Source organism: Aulonocara stuartgranti (assembly GCF_965226115.1).
Source record: "Aulonocara stuartgranti genome assembly, chromosome: 15".
NCBI lineage: Eukaryota > Metazoa > Chordata > Actinopteri > Cichliformes > Cichlidae > Aulonocara > Aulonocara stuartgranti.
In genome coordinates, this window is record NC_138951.1 from 7,760,001 (window position 1) to 7,782,474 (window position 22,474).

The 22,474-nt window shown below is 40.3% G+C and overlaps 1 protein-coding gene across 5 annotated transcripts in view; it reads right to left on the minus strand.

The window, feature by feature from the left end:
* The window catches only part of itsn2a (intersectin 2a), a 48,060-nt gene extending 27,617 nt beyond the window's left edge, over positions 1 to 20,443 (minus strand). For 3 of the 5 annotated variants that reach the window (XM_082505473.1, XM_082505470.1, XM_082505474.1), the window contains exons 1-6: positions 20,328 to 20,443; positions 11,737 to 11,808; positions 2,993 to 3,085; positions 2,831 to 2,894; positions 2,264 to 2,439; positions 1,958 to 2,173 (exon numbers count right to left, since the gene is read on the minus strand). In XM_082505473.1, the coding sequence (XP_082361599.1) occupies positions 1,958 to 2,173; positions 2,264 to 2,439; positions 2,831 to 2,894; positions 2,993 to 3,085; positions 11,737 to 11,743 (556 nt within the window). In that variant the 5' untranslated portion in view covers positions 11,744 to 11,808; positions 20,328 to 20,443. The other 2 variants (XM_082505472.1, XM_082505471.1) reach the window with 2 other exon arrangements.
* Between the last annotated feature and the right edge of the window lie 2,031 nt (positions 20,444 to 22,474).

Below are 22,474 nucleotides of genomic sequence, written 5' to 3' on the forward strand. Positions count from 1 at the left end.
TTTTTTTAAAACAAGTTTTTAAGTCACTTTTTGGCAAAATTACTGTTAGTCTTCAACACAGTCTAAATTATCTTAAGTCAACTTTCTGGTAATTTCTTTAAGTAGCCTTCAGGCTTTTGAAATTACATTCAAAGCTCTTCTTTGGACGACAGCTATCTTTTGTTCCATTCATAATCTATTTATGACAGGCTGCTAGTAACAAAGTGCATAAAGAGACTATTTAAAATTGTTTTTTTCTCATAAGTTCTAATAAATTAGTCAGGCTCTAATTTTTTTGGTACTTTGTTTTATTTTTGTGAAATGTAAAATCTTCCTACTATACTGGTTTGTTAATCAGCTTTTTGCTGAGTGTCATTTTTAAAGGAATTTATAATATCGGTTTATGCAAGCAATAAGTGCAATCAGGTCATGGGACCTTGTTATGCAATGTGCAAAGTTATGAGCAGATTACAACTGCAGTGGCTTTATTTGCTTGTGAACAAGATAACATTGATGTGTGCCACTGAAATATCGTCATTAAGTAAAATGAAATGAAATGGCTCTGGAGCATGACTCGTTTGTCGTGTCCAAATTCATGGGCTGCATTCTCCTGAGGCCGCATTTGTAGACCGATTACGTCACAGCGACGCGCCGAAGGCTGTCCAAATTCGTAGACCCCTCCGAATGCAGCCGACAAATGCGTGCTCCTTTTTCCGAATTTGAAGGATGGGTCGGGTGTGTCCTTCGTGGCCCACCATATCCCAGAATTCATAGCGCGGCCCAGCCAAGCTCCAGTTTCCGGCTAATGGCGGCCGCTACTAAGTTTTAAAATTACTCTTATTAATCTTTCTGGGTCACAAAATAAACTTTTAACATATTTTCAGGCGAGAAAGTAGCTGTGTAAACATCAAATATCTGCTCGGTTTATCAAGATATCGCATCTTTGCTAAAGTGCTTCGACGTTTTCGGAGACGTCTGCTTCCCACCAGCTCGATAGCTAGCCGGGAGCTCGAGGGTTACTGATGCGGCCGAGAATGGCACAACTCCCGGCACATCATTTTCAGATCACCGCGGACTTTCGCTGCTCGGGTTAAACGTTGTCAGCCGGTGATCAGCTGATCACGGGGCCGGGGTTAAAAGAGAGACGCCAGACATCATTCTCTTCGTGTCAGGAGCTCCGAAACTCTGCCGACGTCAGTCTCCGCCTGATTCAGCAACCGTGAGTGATTATCCCTTCAATCCTTTTTCTCTTCCCGGCTCCGCTCGCTCTCTGTCGGTAACGACCGTTCCGAAGCCACGCTTCGTGCACTGATCGTTACTAGAATAACTGCGTGCCTGCTCCAAACCCACCGCTAGCCTTCGCCGCGCTTGGGTCTAGCCAACACGCCACACGGGCACGCCGAATTACTGTGTGTAACCCGCCCGGCCGTGACAAACGTAATATATAAGTCACTTAGACAACCTAAAAATGTTATTGTTGGGCTTTTTTTCAGTGTTTTGTTTGTTCGTGAGTAAATCGGTTTGGCTGAGATTAAAGTTATTAGATTAGATAAAATAAAACTTTATTAATCCCCCGGGTGGGTTCCTCCTTGGTTTTTACACAGCTGACTAAACGTCAAACAGAAAACTGATTAAACAGAAGTGTGAGATGGCCGAGAGTTTACTCCAGTGTCCTGTTATATTTTAGACAGCAAGGAGCAGACGGCTGAGTTTATTAAACTCCACCGAGACAGCGGTGACGCTAATCAGAAGGCTAGACCGTCCAATTTCACGGCCGTTTACTTCCGGCCTACCCGATCTTCTGAGGACCCGGCCCACGTAGACCGCGAAGGCCGGGTCCTCAGGAGAATGTAGCCCATGAATTTGGACACGACCAATATCTTCAGCCTATGTTCACTTTTAGGCTCATTGCTGGAGCTAATCCATTGATCGTTATCTATTTTGTTTTGCCCAGAATGGTTCCCACTGCAGAACCAACCTGCGTTGTTAGGAACGAGTGGTGGGGTGAGGAGGGTGCCGTTGTGGAGCCCACAGTTTCCAAGCGGGGCGATAAGTGGCAGAGTCACAGGCGTTGGCAACAGGGGTTGCATTGAGGGCATGGGGGGGTTAACTGGGATGGGTGTGAGGATGGGCATGGCTGACATAGCTGACATGGATGACAGACCAATTGACAGGTTTGGCATAGAACCCATTCCTATATGGAGGAAACACACAAAAAAATCAATCATTTTGTAATTTTTTCAAATGCATAATTATCTAATTTTGGAGAAAAACATGCTTGTACCAAATCGTGCTGAGGAAGCGACGGTTGAACCGCAATTGGAAGCAGGAGGCTGCTTCATGACGACTGGCAAGGCGGAGGGCAAGTTGCGTCCTTGAAGTTTAAGTTTGATGAGCTTCATAGCAATGGAAAACTCCACTTTGTCCATTTTCCCATCACTGTCCATGTCGGCTAAGTTCCTAAAGGAGGGGAAGAAGAAAATCTGGAGTATGTAATGATCTGTGTGTAGCAAAGTGTACATTCCTATTTTTCTTTCCCTCTTTATTGAAACAATAGAAAAAAAATCACTGGGGACAAGGTTGTGGTGGGATTGAATTCCAGTCTCATTTCACACACACACACACACACACACGCACACACACACAGAAAGCGAGTTCTAATTACAGGACGCCCCCGCCCTCTCTTCACTCACATAGTTTACTAGGTGTGGCAGGCTGTGAAGGAAATAAATGCTCAACAGGAAGCTGAATGCAAGCCAGTGTAACAAAATCTTGGACCTACTGACCCACTTGCTCCTGCTCAGCATTGAGTTGTGACAAGAACTTTGTCAAGTTGTCAGTCAGTGCTTACCAAATCTCAGCCAGGACAGAAGCAGGCAGGCCGGACTGCAGGAAGAATTTTCTTGCTTGTTCTCCTGCAGGTAAACAAAAAAAAACAAAACATATGCAGCTCACTTACTGCTAATGACACAACCTCCCGTTAAACAGTCTGTTTCTTATGAGAACAGCCTACCTGAGATGTAACCGAGGACGGGGGAGAGGGTCTCAAACTGTTTGTCATGTTTCGCCCTCTCCTCGGGAGTAATGGCCCACACACTGGCTCCACCTGGACAAAATCAAGACACAGTTTTGGTATTTTAAATTCTAAACAAAAAGTGACATTAATGTTGTTGATGTGAGTCCAGCTGACACAAAATATAAGTGCTGGTAATAGCAGGAAGTCAAGTTTGAGTTCACAACCTATTTTTGGGCCTTGGCTCTTTAGTAATAATCTGAGTCTGCTTGTAACCCCTCTGCACAGGATGCATAACAGCATGCCAGGTTTGAATGGCAAACCTAAAGAGTCATCTAAATTCCTGGGTGCTGTACATTATAGTGTTTTTTAAAGATCTGAAGAAGTTAAATTATTTGAAAGGAAAATAGAAAAATAAAATTTGTTAGTCCATCCATCCATCCATTCGCTTCCGCTTATCCTTTTCAGGGTCGCAGGGGGCGCTGGAGCCTATCCCAGCTGTCATAGGGCGAAAAATTTGTTAGGCACCATCTAAATGATCAGTTACAAATGTTGTTTGCGTGGAGCTGCTTGAAAATCTTGTAATCTAATTTATGGCATCTAATATAGACAACAAATACACTTTCTATATAAAAGTACAAGCATACCAGAAAGGCACTATATCTCAGTATGAAAGAAAGTCACCCAGCTTCTCACATAAAATCGATTAATTCTTATTTTGCCTATACATCACTGCTTCATTAAACACTATTAAATCTGGACGAGTAGTTAGATAAACCTGTGGTCCTACAAATGCACAATATCAAGTGATGCATTGATGCGGTATGCTTGGTATAGCCCCCAGAACTTGGAAATAATCTGTAAGGAAGAAAAATGAACATAAAAGAAGAAAGCTCTACAAATTTAAGCTATTATGGGAGGGGAGTGATCCACCCGTCTCCACAAACAAATTCAAACACATTTAAAGTCAGCGATGGATCCCCGGGCAGATACGCTAATACAAAATTCAGCTTAGTCTTTTATTCCTCTACCTAACCATACAAAATGTGTGCATAATTTCCAATCCAAATGAGATTTTCAGCTGAGATGAAAACTCTCTTAAGCAGCTCACGATGATGATTAATGTATAAAAATGTCCAGTCAGCTTTTTTTCACCCCAGCTGCACTCTTGCATATCTCAAGGTAAGTTGAGGGTTGGCCATGAATTAAAGATGAAGTCTGATGTGCTGTGTGACCGATTCGAAACTCAAGTCTTCCTCAATTTCACGGAACGACTTTTAACGGCGGGGGAGTGAACGATTATGTTCAAGGACAATAATCAATTCATCATAAAGGAAGAGCTTGAATCCATCCAACCATAACACAATCGGGACATATTTTACGCCTTCTCTCAAACTTCTTTCACGGAACTTGGAAGCTTTGAAGACATTTTGTGGCAAAGAACTGACGGTATGCACCGACGGCTCTCCCCTCATCGCAGCAACTGAACAACAGATGAAGATAAGGAGACAATGACAGATAATGAGCCTCGCAAGCGCGTACAGAAGGAGAGGGGTGTATAAAAGAAGTGACGCTAGGCTAATGCAGCGAATCTAGAAACAGGTTGGAATGGGAAACCGACACAAACACGACTCAACTGGGACAAACAAACTTTTTCGTGTTCTTTTTTAAGCTCATCACTCTCTGCTCGACAGATGCGCTTTCTTCGTGCTGACAGCTGTTACCATATTGATCACGGTGGTACAGACATAAAGCAAAATGTGCACCAAGATTTCACAAATAAATAAATAAAGTGGGATCTAGTTTGGGAATGAAGGCAACATTAACTTGCAGTAAGGATCACGATCAAACCCGTTTTCTCACTTTTATAATAAAAATAGCTCAAACCAGAAAATGCTAGAGTCTCAAAGATAACAATCAACTTCTTATTGTTATATTAAATATAATAATATTATATTATTATAGTAAAAGGAGAGAAATATTGAAAGACACCTCAAAATCTAATCACTCTAGTCGATTATAAAATATTCAAACAGACAAAAACTGTCTTTTCAGAATATTAGTATAAAAAAAATAAATAAAAAAAAAAGGTCTTTTGAGCGATTACGGGATCCTGTCTTCAGAGACATGGCTTCCAGGCTCTAATTTATTCAAGTGCTTCAGGAAATACCACCCTGCCCATGATGGAGCTTCCACTCTAGCTCTAACCCAAACAATCCACTGACCTTTGCTTAACATACTTCATATACAGAAGACTGACACAATGGAGTGTAGAGCTTCAGTAACAGCACGCTACGTAGCCAGAAAATGAAAGTAGAGCAACTTTAGAGTTAAGAGCAAGAAGATCCAATGTCTTTTTCTAAAAGTGGGAGCAGATACAATCAAACACTGATAATGGTTTGTTTGTTTGTTAGGAAATATTCTAGCCAAACCTCTGATATGGTTTCAGTGTCTACACAAACCGCCCGAAACCACCACCAGCAACACCTGTTAAGGTGGACGCTTTCCCCCCGATAAAGCCAATGTTAGCAGCACACAGCGGCCGACCCACTTTTAGCCACCGTCAGCAAAATGCTGCCATGAAAAGGAGAAAGTAATTAATCTCTCACAGAGATGTGAGTATTCTTCACATTGTCTGGCTGTGAAAGCCCCCATTTGAAGCTATTGTAGGTAAGAAAAGGAAGGCGAGATTTAGCACAGTGCCACTGGGACATGTAGCTCGCATGGCCACATCCACAGGCCTGTCAGTCGATTCAGTCTGTGTGTCAGTGAGGGCTGAATGCTATGTGAGTAAGTGGGGCACTGCAAAGCTTCTTACACAGCCATGACCGAATCCATAGGGGTCTTCTGTGGCTTGATACTTATACTGGAAACATGTGGCCACTCGGTATGACTCCTGATAAAAAGATGGTACAGTTACGATTTACTAGTATACATAACCTGACACTGAACAGCACAGGGTTCCACACTCTTGATACATATTCACAGTATTTGCAAATTTCAGGCACTTGTTATGAAATGTGGATTGGGTATGTAAGGATTTTACACTAATTTGATTGAATATGATTTATGCTTTTAATAAGGCCGTACAGTACTGAGTCACCCTCGTTTCTTTATATTTTATTGGGGAAATGAGAAATGTGTGCAGTAGTTTCATTACGTAAGGCATAAACAGACAATTCTAACATGGCACACTTAGGCTGTCAAGGTTCTGGGTCATTCTGACCCAGCATCTTCTTTTTCTTGTGTTTTTGTATTATTCTGTATTATGGTTTAGGTTCTGATTCCTTAGTTGTGCTGTTCTGACTATTATTATTATTATCCTTGTGTTAGTGTAGTTCGGTGTCTAGTCTGCGCCTGCTGTGTTTCCTGTGTTACTTTGAAAGTCCGTGTCTCATGTCAGTGTGTCTAGTTTTGCTTCCCTTGTCTTGTTAAGTCTGATTTCTCCCAGCTGCGTTTCCCTCCTGTCTCCCATTTCCTGATTACTCCAGTGTGTATTTAAGCCCTGTGTCACCTCGTTAATGTACGTTCACACCCTCATACCTGGCTGTGTGTTGTGTCTGCCTGTTAAACCTTGTTGTGATTCCTAGCGTATTTAGTTTTCTGTTCTTTTGCTGTCCAGCAATAAAAGCTGCACTCTCAGTTTAATTTTGCTGTCTTGAGTCGTGCATGTTGGTCCTCCACTCCTGCCTGCTGCACACAGATCATGACATAGGCAAGCTTTCGTGCAACATTTTTAAGTAATTATCAAGAGGAGTTGTCTGGGACTTTAAAAAGCACTTTTGTTGGTGTTGGCTGCCTTTTGTTCATTTCTCTGTCACGATTAGTCCACACTGCGTCATGTTGAAGTCCAGGCTCAAACTATGACTGAGCCTTCACCAGCTTTTACAGAAGACTGTAGACACTCAGTTTTACCGCTCTCATCTGACCTCCTCTGCACATACTGACAAAAATTCGAAGCAAAAATCCTCATTTGGATTCATCACTCCATCAGACCTGCTGACACTGATTTTCCAATGCAGTCTGGTTCTTGTGTAATTTGGCATACTTGAGCCTTTTCTCTCTGTTTCGCTTCCTTAACAAAGTTTTCTTGACAGCCACCCTTCCACTGAGACCAGTGAGGCTTGAGTGAAGAGTACATGGATCAACAGAAGAGTCAGACAATTTTCCCCAATTTATCAAGGACATTTATCAAGAAATTAACTTTTAGATGCCGTTCGTCTGCTGTAGTTTTATAGGCCTACAAATGCACACCATGCTGACATATGCCAGGTTTTCAGCTAACACCTATTTGGGAATCACCTTGTTGGTGCAGAAAAACTATTTTATGCCTGTCACTGTGTCATCTCTGACATTTTTCACAGATTCAACTCAAGTCTGTAATGTGTAGACACAACACTTGTTCATAACTTGAATTAGGGGCCTTTTTGTGATTGAATGATTCATAGGTCAGTTTTAAGCAAGTACTCAAGTACAAGAACTGGACTGAAAAAGAGACAAAAAGCAGTCAATGTAAAAATAAAACATTTAAAAAGACCTTCAGAAAGCCTCAAGAGCACTTTAAAAAATTACAATAAAGTCTGGCTCCTTGGAAGCAAAATATATAGAAAAGAGGGGTTGCTCAGTGTTATGTACTGCCATGACTGAGTCAGCCGGTATCAGTGTGAGTCAGTGTACTGTGTTGTCTTCTATACCTGCCAGTAGCAGGTAATAGCAGGTATTTTCTTAATTTAATGACAACAAGAAGTTTTTGAAAATCTACCTTCAGACATTATTGAGACCAAACAGAAAAAAAAAAAAAAAAAAAAATCACGTCCCTAACTCTTACGGAACAGGATCCACAGCAACATCATCTACAGACTTTATTAAACCAACAGTACCACGGCTCACCTACTCAGCCGCCTTTACCTTGTGTGCTTTCACTTCCCTTTGTCAGCCTGTGTGCCGTTGTCTAGGTGGCTGCTAAATCCTAAGGAGACGCTCGAGTCAATACCCCAAACACCCAGCTCTCGTACTCCGAGGGAAACCACATCACTGCTTTTATAACTATTTACATATCAAACACCTCACCCGGGGAGGACAAGTTGATGGTTCAGATAACTGCATTGGATCAACAGTCTCTGCAAAGCTTCGGTGTACGCACAAACACGCACTTCTCCTCTACGACTGTTGCATAAAATTCACCTGTTTTTAAAATTCACTGACTAATGACTGTGCAAATGCCTCATTGCAGGCTCACTGTGTTAATGAGAGTGTAATAGCGCAAATAGCTCTGCCTCCCATATAATATGTTCCCTCGGAGGAGCTCATCATATACCGATTACATGTTTCTTGATTCTCCCCTCCGTGCCATTCAGCTGGATGGGATTAAAGCGCAGAGAGAGGGTAGTTGTGCGTTTTGGTGCTCTGTTAGACTGAAAAATTAGGTGTGTAGATAAGACGCACACGCAGACACACACATTCCCTCTTAGGGGTTTTCCACAGAGGGCTTTGAGGAACGGTAACTATGTTCTGCGATCAAAGGATGAAGACAAAACACACAAACACACACAAACACTACTGAGAACTGTGGTTCACAGAAAGGGCAAAAACGCTGAATCACCTTCAACTCGGAACAATAACAAAGACAGACACACAGAAAGCAGCTAGATAGACTTTCCTGTCATTTTTAATGTGCTCTTGAGCCTTTTCTAGAGCAGAAGGTCTTTTAAACTTTTCTTTCATTCCACTGCTTTTTCTCTTCTTCAATCTAGTCCTTGTACCGGACCACTTTCACAGGAATGTTTTGTTTTTACTTGTTTTTTGTTTTTTTTAATTTGTTGTTTGCCACCTAACACTGATGTATGAATCACTGAATCACAAAAAATGGCCCCTAACTCAAGAGATGAACTAGTGTTGTGTCTACACATAATAGCCAACCTAAAACTATCTAGATGAACAGCATCTAAAACTCATGTCCTTAAGAAATAGGAAACACACCAGGCAAAGACCTGACAGATACATCAACCCCTTCAGCTGATCCATCTACAGTTCACTGAAGAAGGGTGGCTGTCAAGATGTCATTCTTAAGGAAGGCTAACAGAGAGGAATGGGTATGAGGCTGAGGTGTGCCAAAATATACATGAACTGGACTCTGGAGTGATGGTTCTGAGGGAATCAAGAAAGGCAGAACATGGATTGTTTACATTAGGGCTGCAACGATTCATTGAGTATTTCGAATAATTCGATTACAAAAAATTTTCGACACAAATTCTCTGCTTCAACATTTTGTTTAATGAACAGTGGAAGATGACCTTTAAAAACTTTACTGGGAAAAAGTGAGCACCCATCAACAAACTCTGACTAGAGAAAAAAAACCCAAAATAGCCAACTCAGTAGCTGCTCCATCCGCTGTCACGCTGTCATCCACAGTGAAAAATCTGCAGTAATCCTCCAGAAGCTGTATTAAAATATGCAGATGAACTTTTAACTTGGTCTGACACCAAATTAAATTATAAAGTTTGCTGAAAGCTGACGGCAGCCATCCTTTTTTACATGGACTCGAACAGGGGTGAGTCTAAAGGGGGGCATGGTATGCACTAGACCATATTTATTTCAAGGGGTTATAACATTTTTAGACTGAAAGTGAATTTCTATAAAATACTCTCTCAATTAAATTGTGTTAATATTTAAAGATATAAAAATTAAAGTTTTTTCGCAGGCCAATAAAAATGTCCATGGGCCAGTAAAACTCTGAGCCTGAGGGATTTTAGGGTGGACACTGAATTATTGTTAATATTAATTAAGGTCTACACCATCATACTGTCGTGTTTCGTGTTTTCAGCAGCACAAAAACGTTGCATCAAAGCACAGGGCCAATTTCAGAACACTGATATGTTCGCTTCTCCTCACTATAGCCACCACATTCTCCTTTAAAGGCTTGCAAACACTTAAACATGCAGAAACACACGTACAAAAACTCAAAAGCTTTCCAAGAAGTCAAAGTGAAGATGAACTTTTTATGACTTAGTTTTGATTGCACATGTATTTTATTTGACTTTACTTTAGAGTATTTATACATTTTTGCATTTAAGAAAATGTTTTCTTAAAAAAGAAATTTTCATATGGCACAAGGGGGGGGGGGGGGGGGGGGTTGACAGATGAAACAAAAAACACTCAAATTTCTAAAATGAAAACAATAATCAGGATATTTTAAAAGTATTTTTTCTGTTTTGAATATTTACTATTGCTCAATAATAAGACAAAAGTATTTCTTATCCGATTACTCGACTAATCGATGGAATAATCATTAGATTAATTTATTACTAAAATAAATGATAGCTGCAGTCCTAGTTTACAGCCATCTGTAAAACATGGTGGAGGCTCCATCATGGTTTGGGGCTTTATCTGCAGCAAGTGTCCTGTGCTGAATTTGACGTCGTATCATGTGGAGCGCACCACAGTATTTGTGGCAGTTCTGATGCTCAATCATCAGAAAGTTTATTTTGTTCATGTGAAGTAGTGTTTTCAAAGGGAGAAACAGTTTGTCACTCATCCAAGTGACTTCTTCAGTCTCAGCTGACTGCAGGTTTTCCCAACCTTACAAAGAGTACATTTGCTGTGATGTCAGTTTCTTAATCATTAATATGCAAATTGTCACAACCACTGATCATTGATGAATGGCCATGAGTACCATTCACCATGTTAATGAATATACAGGATATACAGGATCTGCTGCTGCTGATATCTTGGGATGAGAAATCAAACAGAGATTATGAAACTATTTTACTATCTTTTAATTCAGTCACACTTATTTTGAAAGAACCATTTTACAATTACATTATCTTTTTTTTTTTTTTAAAGCTATCATTTCAAGCTTATTAACTTTTGTTTTTACCTTAAACACTGAATTTCCATGTAGGTTTGCACGTTTCAATAAATCACTGCAACTATTTTCCACTTTCCTAGCAAAATATAAAGAAAGGACTGGCAGCTCTAGGCTTTTGCATAGTACTGTATAGTGAACCCAGTGTCCTCCACAGAGAATGAAGTCCCAGTCCCTTTGTATCTGGTCAAGTTTCTGGATCGCTACTCCAACTGTGCATGCATCTAAGTCCACAGAAATCACTTCTTTGAAACTGATGGGGTTTATAAAGATACAAAAGTCAAAGTCAGAACCAAAGCAAGACAGCAGAGTTAGTCTGGAGCGCTAAACAGGCTGCTGCTGAAATGCCTGTTTTGGTTTGACGTGCAACTACAGTGCATATAAACACCTTTAAAATTAATGAAGACAATCCTGCCATATTACTTTAGACTGACCCTCTTTCCAGCAGGGGTTTGTACAAGCTACAGCTCAATAACTTCCCCCCCAAAAAAGTAGGATTAAAGATGGTTTTACTTAAAGCCTGAGCCTTGTCTCTGTTTGCAGATCAATATCCCATTAACATGATTTCACACCTCACACGTTACAGTCAAAACAAGCAGTCACTCGTAGCAAAAAAAAGGAGTTCAAGCTGACCAAAGCACAAAGCAGATGCGCTCGAATGTTCGGTCTTGGCAGGAGGACGGCCAGAGGGAGAGATTAAAGTTGAATGAGGCATAACACAAACAGCCGCTTATTGGTCTCAGACCTTTTTCTGCCCTTTAAAGTAAATTCCAGCCCTCATTATTGTCTCAGCAGAACCACAGATCTGCCTAGCATAGACAGAGATGTTATGAGCTCAAACACATGTCCAATAAAGACAAAAAAACCAAAGTGTTCTTACCATTCATGGTTGCAGGTGGAAAGCACGGGCAGAGAGGGAAGTCCTCTACTCAGCTGGCAAGCCCTCAGACATCTGCAGAGAAAGAGCGAGAGAGAGAGAGAGAGAGAGAGATGTGAGTGTGTTATGTGTGCATTTGAGCGTGTGTGTGTGTGTGTGTGTGTGTGTGTGTGTGTGTGTGTGTCACGAAGCAAGGGGGGTATAAGTGAGGAATGCAAGCAATGCAAGTGTGAATGGGGAAGACGGCAGAAATGATACACATCCATGCAGGAGCAAAAAAAAAAAAAAAAAAAAAGGGAAAAAAATCAGCTCCTTGTTAACAAAGCAAGGAAAGCAGAGTGAGTGGCCAACATGGTGAGGGATGACAGAGGAGGGGAAGAGGCAGAGGAGAAAACGAAAAGGATGGGGACCAAATAACAGAGAAGGCCTACAGACAATGCCAGCACGGAGCAGTACACAAGAAGAGGACAGACAGCTGAAGAATAGAACTGGGGGAAGAAATGATAGTGGTCTGGGAGAAAGGCTGCTTTTATTACTGCCTGCTCTGAGATTACAGATGGTGACTGTAGTTTGGAAATCTTGATGTATCAGCTTGTTTATTTTGTCTGTGACATTTTGCTTTCTATGTATCTCGTTTGTATACTATGTAATAATACAAATTTCTGGACCTTAATAAGGCGTATGGATGCTCTTAGACAAATATTTGTGTTTTACTGAGATAAATATAGATATATGACTCTAATAAAGCAAGTACAGTTTGAAAACAATAAGAATTTATCACTGTTTGGGTGCAGTCAGCATCTAAAGTGGTATGCCAACAGGGAGCCTGGCCCATCTGATGAGATTAATTGTTGGGATCTTTGGCATAGTCCCAGGAGCAGATAAGTCCATGCAGGTAACATGGAAAACTAGCTTTATGTGTAAGTGGTTTGATCCACTCATAAACACTGTTTGTGTAAGGCATGTTTGGAGGACTAAAAGTTAGGCTTTCAAGTAGGGCTGTTCGATATAACGATATATATCGGATGCTGATATGAAAACGTCTATCGGCAATATTTTTTCATTGTTTTGATGGTCACTGCAGAATTTATTTCTTAAAGTTCTCTCTTTCTCTTATATTTAATATAACCACACTATGAACGAACAAGCGAACAAGTAAAACCATCGCATGGCTCCGCCGTCCGCTTGTTTATTTTCCACATAAACCTTTCACAATAAAGCTGAAGATCCTGTTGAGATTTTTCAAAATAAACTGAATCACGTGAAATAGTATGCACAGTGTTTACAGATGAGAAGCTAAAAAGAGCCGTCAGGTGCTAACAAATAAACCTTAGAACAGGCCAAAAAAAATTGCGGCCGTTTCAACTTACCGTATGTCTAAAAATGTATAGTAAATGTATGCAGTTTGGCCTGCATCGGTCAATCACTCGACTCCGGGTACAGGACGCCCAGCTGAAAACACTTGACACAAGTCAAGTTGCCCGAGATTCACAGAATTTACAGACAATGTAGAATTTTTGTGATATATATCGTTGTCGGGACGATAAATGTGTTATATCGGGATATGAGATTTTGGTCATATCGCACAGCCTACTTTCAAGCCTATGAAACCAGCTGCTAAGCATGGTGGTGTTAGCATCACGCTCTGGGCTATTTTGCTGCCACTGCTACTGGTACAATGCACAAATTTGATGAAATAATGAAGAAGGAGGACTACGTCCAGATTCTTCAACTTCACCTGAAATCAACAGCTGGATAGTTGAAACTTGGACACGACTGGGTGGTCCAACAGGAACCCAAACACAAATCAAATCTGGTTTTGGGATAGATAAAGCAGACTAACATCAAGCTTCACCGACCCCACCATATTGAAGGTTTTTATACTATACTTCAAAGCCAGGTCTGTGTTAGAAAACAATAATTAAAAGCCCCAAATTACCACGACATTCAAGCTTATTTTGCATATAAACCACACCTATAGGTAGCAACTCTTTCAATCTTGTTGTTAAGATTCTGTTAGCCGCTCCACTTCACTCCATCCATTTCCTCCTTATTTCCTCTCATTTCTCTTTGCGTGCCTATAGCTAACAGGCAGTGTTTCACCTCATCACTTTTGATTCTTGTCAGGTCTAAGCAATCTCCTTTTTTGCTTTCACTAAGTCCTTCCATCACAACTTTTTCCTCACTTCACCCCTCCCTCTGTCTTTTTTTATTTCAACTCCTCTATTTCTTATTCATCGTTCATTGAAACGTATCTCTTATGATTCCCACATAGTTTCTTTCCACTCCTACTCCCCTTCCGTTCTTATTACACTATTGCTCCATCATTTGCTTCCCTGTTTTTGTGTGAATTCCTGGAGGGGAGTCTGTGGCTATCTTGTAGTATAAATCACTGTCTGTACATGCCGGCACTGCCAATTACTTAAGACCAATGAACAGCCCACTGAGGCTTATGCTTCGGTATATTTCGAGTGTCTGCGCCAGCGGCTCCGTGCAAACCCGCGCATATACAACATAGGCAACAAATAATTCACGCGCACTAGCAAACAATACTGACATTTATGAACTAAATTCCCAATTTTATGAAAAAAATACCAACTAAAATAGAAACACAGGAAGCAGTTACAGGAAAACAATTGTTTTATAGTGAATGGAGGCTGACACAAACTGTCTTCTGGGGATGAGTGATGATATAGATTTTAGGGAGTAAAATAATGGGGCTAATCTTCAGCAATGGATTTCACAAACTAGCTCCTTACGGCATGTTAAACAGTACAGTCAGAGTACGATCATCTTTTTCTGCATCACACTCTGCAATAGAATGGTCTTCGCATCAGTGCATTTCAGATAACATATACACACCAATATTTGTCAGTTCTATCAAAAGCAGAAATATCGAATTAACAAAAGAATTCATATTCATGTATCAATGCAGAAGTTATTTTTTGTCATTTATTTGTATGCTTGTAAGTTTTCTACAAGGGCATTTAATTAAATATCTGGATGCAATGCAAGAAATGTCTTACAGTTAGATCTATAACTAAAAGTCAGAGTCAATGTCATCGTCAGTTTTGCAATATGTACAGGACTAACACAGAATCGAAATCCCATAGTGTACAAGAGAGCTATGGAAGTATGAGAAACAGATAAATATGAAGCATGCAAGATTGTGTCGAAATATTATTAAAGCTATACACATTACTGTAGTTCTTTGTATAAAAATATGCGAGTATACATGTATTTTGCACATTACTGCCATCTATGTACAGTGTGCAAAATAAGGGACCATATCAATATGAGACTGAATGTGTATTTTACATCAAACAAACAATATGTAATTTCAGCTTTAATTAAAGCGCATTGCAAGCGTACCGCATTAGCTATTTAAGAATTACAGCCATTTTTATACACATTTCTCTGAGCCTTAACAGTAATTGGATAAATCGATAGGTAGATCTGGAGTTGATTCCACTTGCTGAACTTGTATTTGGTAACCATTCAGTAAAAGTATGAATATGAGGTCCAGAGAGACATCAGTGCAAGTGAGGGAGGCTATCATTAGGCTGGAAAACCAGAGACAGATAGCAAGAATCAACAATCTGGTACATTCTTAAATAGAATGAATGCACTGGTTAGCTCAGCAACACCGAAATGCCTGAAATACCACAGAATTATTTCCATGGTTCTCAACAGCTTCACAACAACTTACAGTACCAATGCAAGAACACTCTCAGGGAGGCACAAACTCCATAAACAACCAAGTGTTTCTCACACCAAAATAAAAGGATATTGTTCAATGGTCACTCAGTCAACACAACACAGCATACTCTTTAGTTACTGAAGTTGAAGCTGAATACAGAGGCCGACAAACAAGCAGCAACTGAAGGTGGCTCCAGTAAAGGCCTGATAAAGTATCTTAAAGGACCACACACAGCATTTGGTGATGCCCGTGGGTTTTAGACTTCAGACAGTTATTAACTGCTAAATATTCTCCAGCAATCCCCATATTTAAAATTATTTTAGTTGGACCAATTTCTTTTGAGTCTCTAAAAATGGGGGACCGTGCTTTTGCTAAATCCATTAAAGATAAAAGTCTGCACTTTAATCAAATGTTGATTATTTGACTTAAAATCCAGTGTAGTGGTATACAGATGCAAAATTACAACAAAGAATATGTGTCATTGTCCAAAAACATATGGACCTGACTGCAGCTTGTTCCACAAGCCTGAACATGACAACCCACGGATTGTGTGGGAAGTTTTATTTAACAAACCCCCCCCCCCAAAAAACGAGATATAGTCTAGATATTATATTCTGGCACAAACTGCCTGTACATAGAAAATGCAGCTCGCCTTTACCGCAACACATTGCGATTAAGCTTATAGAAACACATTGTGCTGTACTTGCATGCCTCTTTTCAGTTCAGTGACTTTCTGGAGCCTCTGTTCCCTATCTATGACTCATCTTTGCTGGTGTGTGGATTCAAGCATCAAAATGATGATGCAAATTATGTTCTTTGGAAAGAAAGAAAGAAAGAAAGAAAGAAAGAAAGAAAGAAAGAAAGAAAGAAAAGAACAGAAAGCAAATACATGGACCTCTCTTTACACCCAGTAAAGATTTACAGTGCTCAGTCTCCCACTTCACTTGAAGTGATCTCACTTTTCCTTGTTGTTGCCATCTGTTGAAACTGTGTGGCTAACTCATCACCATGTACTAAAACCTCATCAGTGTCTCACCCGAGATGAGGTCCTATAAGTAATGAAATATTTTCTTAACACATATATACACAGAAAGTTGGCAGTTTGCTCATCTATGTGTATGTGTCTCTGTGTGTGAGTACATGTGCACTAGTGGAAAAAGTAATGTCTTCAAAGTATTCTATGCAATCTTCTAAGAAAAACTAAGTATCCCTCATGATTAGGGATGCCATAGTGATCTGGTGCTTAGCACTGTTATTTTCATATGCAGTCTGGTTGCTGCCTTTCTGTGTGGAGTTTATTCTATCCAGGTACTCTGGTATCCTCCCCAGTCCCATACACAGGGTTAGAGTAATTAGTGAATCTAAATTGGCCACAGGTGTGAATGGTTGTCTTTCTCCATATTTAAGCCCTGTGACAGAATGGTGACCTATCCAGGGTGTCCCCTGCCTCTCTCTACCTATGACAGCTAACATAGACTCCCCTAACTCATTTGTTTATTCACAGCACCTTCAATGTCCCACTACAGCATTTGAACCAGGTTGAGTTCTGGACTGGGCCACGACTGGGCCATCGCAACACCTTGAATCTTTTCTTTTCAGCTGCTCTGCTGTGGATTTGCTGCTGTGCTTGGGATCACTGTCCTGCTACATTAGTCAAAATTCAGCTGTCAGACAGATGGACTCCCATTTGACTCTAGAATACTTTGGTATACAGAGGAGTTCATGGTTAACTCAGTGACTGCAAGGTACCCGGGACCTGTGGCTATAAAATAAGCCCAAATCATCACCCCTGCACCACCATCCTCGACCATTGGTATGAGAGGTTTGTGCTGATATGCTGCGTTTGGTTTTCTCCAAACATGGTGCTGTGCATTATGGCCAAACATCTCCACTTTGGTCTTGTCTGTCCAAGGAACATTGTTCCAGAAGTCTTGTCTAGTCTAAGCAATACTGCCATATTCCTTTTAGAGACTTTCTCCAGGCAACGCCTCCAAAAAAATCCATACTTCTACAGTCTTTTTCTAAGTGTACTCTCACAAACGTTAACACCTAACATGCTAACTGCGGCCTGTATGGTCTGAGATGATGTGTCACTGTGTTAACAAACAACTGAACTGCCAAAACGTCTGCCTCAGAGGTGCTCACACTTGATGATCATCAGTTAATCAAGTGCATTGGATTAGCACCACCTAGCTGCTTCTTACCCGCTTAAATGCTCTTAAAGGATGTACTTAGATTTTCCCAGGACTGCACAGAGTCCTGTGCAAACTTTCTTTTTCACATGGCTCTATGCTATTTGCGTGTACCTAACACTTCCATGTGCAAACATGTATAGGCCTTTAGCAGAGTTTCATCCACCCTTATACACAACCCTGTACCCTGAGGTGTACCTGGTGTCAAATATAACAATATCTCCCGTTGGCTAGGTTAGAGAAGAGACTCCACTGTTTAAACAGGACATGCTATATCCTGGATGACAACGGCACTGAATCAACAAAAGAGGAAAGAGGACACCCTCTACATCAACAGTGACTGTACCTGCACAGGTTCACAACAAAATGGTACACTGATTGAAGTCCCTTGGATGTCTGAAAATAACTTTAAAATGTCATTATGCGTCTTTGATTTGATTTACCTTGCAGCTCGGCCCCTGCTGGTATGGCAGATGTAGTGGAGAGAAACACAGTCATCTCACAATGCTACTTCAAATCATGCCAGATCCCCGAATGAACTTTTGGACACGAAATACTACAAAAATAATCATAACGGAAAATAAACCATTAAAAATTTGAGCATAGAACAAATTACTTTGCAGCGCAAGTTTAGTTCTAGTTTTGGCGTCTTTAAGAAGCAAATGAAGAACAAATGGCACATGCTATTTTCATACTTACACAGGTTGATGTTGCAAAGCCAGCAGTTGCAAAGCTAGCCTTGATGTTACACTGATGTTTAAAAATAACATTGCATTAAGCATTTTGAAAGTTTCTAATATGAGGAATAAGACATAAATCCTTTAAGGGCCAGCAGTGCTGAGGAACAAAATGAATCAAAGAACCTTTGACTCAGCCCAGCATGCTGATTGACACCTGTGTGCACCACACTGGAACGGTCTGACGTGAATATCAATGTTTCGGCCTGTGTGCGCGGAGTGTGTCCAACACACCCTCCTCACACAGAGGGGGACCCTGTTCTAGCGGACACAGCCCAGGAAGCTTTGCGAAGCCTGAGGAAGAAAGAAGCCTGTGTGCATGCGTGTGTCCTGTGTGCATGTGCTGGGATTTTCCTCCTATTCACAAGAGAGCAGACACACACAAGCGCACACATGCCACACACCTTCCCCCCAGTGGGCTGCAGGTGAAAATTGGGGACGCTTCCGACAGAAGAATCATTCTAATCCTTTTGGTACGTTTATGGGTCAGCTCAATGAAATGATTCACCTTTTTTTGTTAACTTCCTGTACACTCCCCCCACCCCCGAAGTGAAAAACACACACTCAGCAGTACCTCCAACCTCACCTTCTTCCCCACATACTTAAGACACAATAATAATAATGCCAAATTAACCTCAATACAGCATCCATGCCACTGTAACTGCTATATGAGAATGGACTCTGAAGCACATCAGGTTCCTCTTTCACCACACCAGCGAACACGCTGGTGTATTGTACACTTATGTGAACGTGTGGATATTCCGCAACGCTTTGAGTCTCGGCAGGTGGATATGCAACAGTCCCTTCTGGGATAAAGCACCGATGTCACAGAAATTGCAGTCACATGGACTTTGCCACTTCAGCAAAGAAAGTCTCCTCGTTCTGTTTTCACCGAGGGCAGCAGAACACACACATAAACACACGCACACACAAAGCAATCTCTATAATTAGTCTTTGCTGCAGTGATTCAACACGTACGTGCATAAACATCCAAAGCTGCCCCAGTCATCTCATATATAAGAATGGAAATTCACACCTTTGCTCAACTATTAAACAGCTGATGACACTTTTTTATATCAGGAAAAATAAAGATAACAGACGCATTTGACGGGCTTCGAACCGGAGGCCCTCCTCGTGTTATATTTTCCATCTTTTAACGGAGGAAGCGCCAAATGTAAGTCACCTTTTAGGGAAATTGCTGGGCCTAAGAAGGTGAGCACAGACACCCAGCAGACCGTTAAAGTGACTTTGAGAAATATCACATAGATTTTCTCCCTCAGGTTAAACACAGCAGTGATTTTCAGCATGTTTAATAGTCACAGGGAAGCATGTCATTTCCTTTAAGTAGTACCTGAGGGAACACAGGAATAACCTTTGGAGTTACACCTTTTATCATAAAAACAATATGCCATTCCCTGCTTGTTGTTGTTGCACATAGTATATATATTATCAGACAGTATATATCTAATAATATAGTACATAGATAATTATATTATCTTGAAAAAAAGACTAGTAATTTAGAGCCTAAATCTATTTTGACTGCTTTAAAAAATGAATTTCTCTTTAAATCCAGGTTAGTTTTCCTTTTCCTCTTCTCCGCCTTATTCAAACAAGCAAAATTAATGAGTAAACAGTGAAAAGATCTGAAGAACCAGTTTTCAGCCATATGGGGTGCTCTTCATCCATAACGCAGACAAAAGACTGGCACTAGTGGCTCAGAGACAGGTTTGAGAGCTCCACATATTTTCAGGATGAAACATTAACAATGGGCTGTACTGCAGGTAGACAAACCTCGTTGTTAATACGCTGCACTGCCTCGCCTTTTTAAATGCTGGGTTTAATAAAGCAGGACATCCCACTTACCTTGAAAGAACAGGTAGAGGGGAAGAAAATCTTCAGCGACAGTATCCAGCAAGTCATGCATTTTGTTCGGTATAAGCGTGGGAATGATTTCTATTCTTTTACCTGTTGCGGTAGAATAGCGGTGCTGATCGGCATCCAGGGTGACGATCCAGCTACTGAAGAGGGGAGGATCGATCCAGCAGCCGGGCGGGTGTGGACTGGAAATGGGCGTCTTCAGTTCCAAGAGTCAAGCTACGCGGAAGTGCGCGGAAGACTTCCGGCTTTGTCTTTCAAAAATAAAACTCAAAAGGGAACGAACTACTGTTCAACTCCTTCAGATGTACAGTGCTCTGAAAAAGTTTTAAGTATATTTTTCTGGGAGAATGTGAAAGAAGTAGAGAGATTTATGAAAACGTACATAGACACATAGAAAAAGAGAGGCAAAAACCACCTTAATGACCACCTTCTATTGACGCTTTCTTGTCATTTCTTTAATAATAATTATCCAGGCTTATTGAAGAACATTCATAGCTCTTTCTTTGGATTTTGGCTTTCTTTTCTTCCATTCTCCATCAATATGACCCCACATTGCTTCAGTATTGTCCACCTCCAAGCTCTGCGGAGGCCAATCCATGATCGATAGTGTTCCATTGTGTGTTTTTCTAATCACATATGCTTTTATTGCATTGTGAGTGTGTTTGGGATCATTTTCAAGCTGACAAATTAAACCGTTACCAATGAGATGAGTTCCAGATTGCAAAACATGGTAGATCAAAATCTGACTGTACCTTTCTGCATTCATAATCACATAATTTTTCAGGAGCTGTGTTTGACCTTAACTTTCAGATATGGTTCATCAGCTGTACAGTCTTTTTTTAAGGCCTGCCACTTCTTGTTTTCTATTAGTCCTTTAGTTATCCAGGTAAAACTCTCATTGAGATTAGAAATCATTCTTCTTTTGTCCTCCAATTGTCCAGTTTCTTCAAATGTTTTAAGGACACCATGCACACCATGGTGAAATATCCCAAGTTTTAAGTAATAGTTCTTTGGGAACCACCTTGTTGGTATTTACCTTTGGCATTTTTTGTGCATCCAACAAAAGAAATGGGAACAAATTATGTTTTTATGACTAGCTTTTCGTAACAAAGTACGTAAATATGATGAATGACAAGAAATTCTCAGTTCTTGGAAGCAAACTATCTCGAAATACTGTAGATGGGTGACTAATTAAATGAAGAACTTTCACACTCTGCCCCTATTGAACTCTTAGATGTAAGGTTGTCTTGAGAGATTAGGTTTATCCAAAGGTGAAACATTTCCATTCTGATGCGAGTGGTGGCTCAGTCCGCATTCTGCAAAACCTCACTAAATGCTTTGCTGTGCATTAATGAAGTCAAGCATTAGGCCAGGGAATTTCTTTAGGAACAACGATGAGCATCCCTCCAGTAGCGTCCCAGAATCAGGGAATTTTGAGGGGAAAATTTAAGTATGCCTATGTTATGCAGTTTTCTGCTCTTGCTTTATATTTTTATATACTTTATTACCTTTACTTAAGTAAAATGTCTAAATACTCCAGCCCCCAACCTTCTACTAAACCATTATCCAAAGATTCCATTAGAATTTTTGTGCAGCTCCACTTCTCATATTAATCTGTAATAGGTCACAAGGCTGCACATAAGCCTGAAAGTTGTTATCTATACCAGTCCTTCACACTGATTTTGTCTTGCAGTAGACATTTGTGTCTTGCTCACAAATCACTTTTTTCTTTCATTTGTCACCTGTATGTTGGATTTTCAGCCACTTATATTAGTAATAATCAAAATCTACAAACAACTTATACAAAACATAACAGAGTGGCACCCCAAAAGACAATTTAGTGATTTGTCTTTTTGAATTTTTTATTTTAGTGAACTGGGGATAGAATTCCTTTTTAAAATCCCTAAAGCCATGTAGAAAAAGTCTTTTACTCGTTTTTCTTTTAATGGTTATATGGTTTGTAGAATATATAAGGTCCACAAAAGGAGTAAATTATGTTAGTATTGAGCACCACCAACGGCCCAATTTTGGCATTACATCAAAATCATACACCAAGTCTAATCTTTAAGCCTCTAATATGAAAATTTCAGCTACAATTAAATATGCAATACTTAGCAAATGTTAGACACATACACAAGAAAACCCAAATATTCAGGAAACCTGACAAAAACTTGTTTAAAAGTAAATATTATATTGTTGTTAATTAGGCACACTGGACTTCAGTAAGAAACTGA